The 4257-nt window shown below is 33.3% G+C and overlaps 1 protein-coding gene across 1 annotated transcript in view; it reads left to right on the forward strand.

Annotated features, from left to right (window-relative positions):
- Nucleotides 1-4257, forward strand: part of LOC106884394 (metabotropic glutamate receptor 3) — a 498339-nt gene that overhangs the window by 465987 nt on the left and 28095 nt on the right. The window contains exon 7 of the mRNA XM_014935749.2: nt 3928-4033. Coding sequence (XP_014791235.1) covers nt 3928-4033 — 106 coding nt within the window. The remainder of the gene's footprint in view (nt 1-3927; nt 4034-4257) is intronic.

The following is a 4257-nucleotide window of genomic DNA, read 5'->3' on the forward strand; positions in this document are numbered from 1 at the left end:
ATATATATATATATATATATATATATATATATATAAATATATATATAGTTCTATATTTAAGAGATGAGGAATTTTGTACATTTTTTGCATTATTTACATTATTTACATTATTTACATTCGACGGATATTTGTCCCCATCGTGTTCGTTGTTGACACAACGTTACAGCTGATATACCCACCAGTCTTCTTCAGGTGTCTTGGGGAAATTTCTAACCTGGGTTCTCATTCCTAAGGATTTTAGCGATGTTATTATTAATATTATTATTATTATTATTACATTGTTTTTTTAAAATTCTCTCTCTATTTATATTCTTTTATTACTTTCTGAAGAAGAGCATAGGCTCGAAACGTAAAAGATTTCTCCATTTTTCCCGAACGTCAAACTAATACACTTTCTTATCGTTCTTACACGTCTTCGTCTGTGTTTTTCTATAAATTTGAACTATATATATATAGATACACAAACACACGGACACACACAGGTATACAGACACACACACTTTAAACATTAAAACAATTGCAGATGCTATTAAGATTAAAAATATAATATAAACATTAGCATATCGTATTCAATATAACATGGAAATATCATGCCATTGCAAACATCTCAAAGGAAACAATCTCACAATCGCTATGTGAACAAACATTTTATCGGTTTCTTTTAGAAATATTTCTTTGTGTGCGAAAAAATGTGAAGCCATTTCATGCAATCAAAAACTTCTGTAATGTTGGTCTGTGTGGAAAATCATAGTGTTTCAATAAAATATTTTTAAAACAATGATAAAATTACACTTCTCTTTGTATAAAACATGTTTACTATTTTCTCTGTATTACGGATTCTTAAGCATTATTTATAATAAAAATTATTTTGTTGTGAATGTATCAATATGATAAACAAAGAAACATTGTCATCGTTCATGAATTATGAGAACACCCAATAATCACATACAGGTAGGATCGCGTGGAATATACAAACGGTATTATTATTCATAGTGGGGGCAAAGGGGAAGCGAGCTGACAGAATCGTTATCACGCTGGGCGAAATGTTTAGCGGTATTTCGCCCGTCGCTACATTCTGAGATCAAATTCCTCTGAGGTCGACTTTGCCTTTCACCCTTTCGGGGTCGATGAAATAAGTACCAGTGAAACACTAGGGTCGATGCGACCGACAAGTATCCTCCCCAAAATTTGAGGCCTTGTGCCTTCAGCTGAGAGGATTATTAATAGTGGAGGAAAAGGACGGAGAGCTGGCAGAATCATTACTGCGCCGGATAAGATGCCTAGGGGCACTTCGTCCGTCTTTACGTTCTCAGTTCAAATTCCGCTGAGGTCCATTTTGCCTTTCATCCTTTCGACGTCGATAAAATAAGTACCAATTGTGCACCAGGGTCGATCGATGCAATAGTTTTATCCCCTCCCCTGGAAATGCTGGACTTGTGCCGAAATTTCAAACCATGGTCGTAAGATTGTGGATTCGATTCCTAGACCCGTTGATGCGTTGTGATCTTGAGCAAAACACTTCATTTCACGATATTCCATTTCAATCGGTTGGCAAATATGAATATTCTTGCGATGGACCGACGTCCCATCCACGTGGGGAATATATAAGTCACAAAACTGGGAAACCACCTTTAAGAGTACCTATGATTTAGTAAGGCGGTTTACCCCTTCTTCTTCTTCTTCTTCTTCTTCTTCTTCTTCTTCTTCTTCTTCTTAGTAGTAGTAGTAGTTATAAATACATAGACACACATATAAAATACATGTATTCTATGGCTAGCATGTTTAAAACTAAACAATGTCTGCCAAACTAGATACCTGTAAGTCTGAGAGTGAATAAAACAAATATTTAATCCATAATTTTATTCCGATAAAATATTTACTGTTTCGTACATGGCTCATCGGAAACTAAAAAACAACATTTAGAAAAATCTAATTCATAACGTATAGCGAGAAGGAAAGAGAGAAAATAGAAAACTTCTATACACACATAAGAGTATATACACACATAAGAGTATATACACACATAAGAGTATATACACACATAGACATACAGTACACGTATATATACATCACACGCATATATACATATCTGTACCTAATTTCTTTTTTTTGTTTTTTCGCTTAACAAAAAGGGAAGATTTCCTTACTCTAAAAGAGTATTCTAACATACGCATACATACATCTTTGCTCATAAGACCAATGAAAGTACAAGAAATCACATGCGCACCTGAATTTGTACTCAAATAGATGCATGCACATTCAATGAAAGGAACAACCAGATATGTAGAGTTATAGAAGAATGGGATATCGGTGTAATGCTCGGCTGCATCTGAACAATAAGAGTTAAAAGCCTTCACCCACAACTATAGTCAGAACAGAAAAATATTCTTATAATGTAAAAATTCTAGAATTATATTTATAAATTCATAGATATCCAGGAGATAAATATGTGAACATGAATTATCATGTATATAACTTCATTACAAAATCTTTGTTTTATAAATCTAAAATTTATTATATGAAAATTACATGTTTCATGTTGTGAAAGCTAACTTTAGAGCTAACATCATTCTCGCAGCTGCAAACCTAAGAATTCTTAGCCTTAAACCACAATTTCTTAATAAAATGTATATGTAAAATTTCTGAATGAGTTTTCGCTCTAGGGATAATCCTGAACTTATAAATATGTTAAAAGAATTATATATACAATTTTATATTCGTTCTACTCTTTATATTTGTAGCGGCGAAATTAATTTTTATATTTCAATGACAAAGACGCGTGCGCGCGCAGCGTCCCTTGGGCTAAATCAAATTCGTTTTAAGTATAAGCCACCAGGAACCCACTGACAATGTGAGGGTTCCAGGTGTCTTATATTACAATGAATTCAGTTTAGTTACAGTAAGGTGTAAAAAATCCGATGCACATACAGAGGGTCTCCTGAAAAATGTATACACGCATTGAATAATTGTAAAGCTAGTGTTTATTGAAATATATTTCATTTTCAAAATAATTTGACAGTGTCTTTAAGCTGAGTTCAAATTCCGCCGAGGTCAACTTAGCGTTTCATCCTTTCGGGGTCGATAAATTAAGTACCGGTGAAACGCTGGGGTCGATGCAATTGATTATCCCCCTCCCCCAAATTTCAGGCCTTGTGCCTATAGTAGGAGAGATTATGTTCTGAGTTTAAATTCCGCCGACGTCGACGTAGCCTTTTACCCTTTCAAGATCGGTAAAATAAGTACCACTTCAACAATGGGGTCCATATAATCCCCGAAATTACTGGCCTTGCGCTAAAATTTGAAGTCAGTATTACTCTAAGCACCTTGAAAGTTCGTTTATCAAAGACATATTGTAAAAAGCCCATCTTTTAAAATTATTATTAGTAATGAATTTCACTATTTCATATTTACTGGAAATAAATACATTCCGCATGAGGTTAATATCTTAAGTAGATTAATAAGATTAATAAGTAGAATGATAAGATAGTAGTACATGGATATAACATTAATAAGATAGCATTTAATTAGCCATCATTTATTATAGTAGCAAGCTGCATTCAAACGTATCTTGTCTACTGTTCGTCTGTTCAAAAACTCAATCTGAAATCACGGATAGGTTACCAATTCTGAGAATTATAGATTCAATAGTTCTATGGGATTATATATTCCTTCTATAATCGTAAATTTCGCTTGAGAATAGTTGGTTAAGCAGATAGAAAGAGAGATACAAGAAAGCAAGAGAGATAGAGAGATAGATAGATAGATAGATAGATAGAAAGAGAGAGAGAGAGAGATTGAGTGAGGTAGGGATGCGTTCTCAAAACTATAAAGTTAGACTATTGCTATATAACGAAACGAAATAGAAATGAGTCGTGTGTTTCGATTGATTTAACAGAATCTAATGAGCAATTTTATTTCTCTGTACAGGCTATGCATCAAGATTTATGCGATGGAAAACCGTATCTCTGTGATAAAATGTCGCCCATTAACGGTGAACTTTTGAAGCAATATCTATTAAAAGTAGACTTCCAAGGTAAGGAGACTATTTCTTTTCCAAAATCTTAGCCTTGATATACATACATAATACTCATATACATACACACACGCACGAGAAAACGCATACATACACACACACACACACATGCACACAAACACATATACATATATCAGCGCATATACTTGTGTATATATAAATATATATATAAATACATGTCTGTATATATGAGCGTGTATATATATATATATATATATATATAT

This window comes from Octopus bimaculoides, chromosome 12, assembly GCF_001194135.2.
Source record: "Octopus bimaculoides isolate UCB-OBI-ISO-001 chromosome 12, ASM119413v2, whole genome shotgun sequence".
In the NCBI taxonomy this organism is placed as follows: Eukaryota; Metazoa; Mollusca; class Cephalopoda; order Octopoda; family Octopodidae; genus Octopus; species Octopus bimaculoides.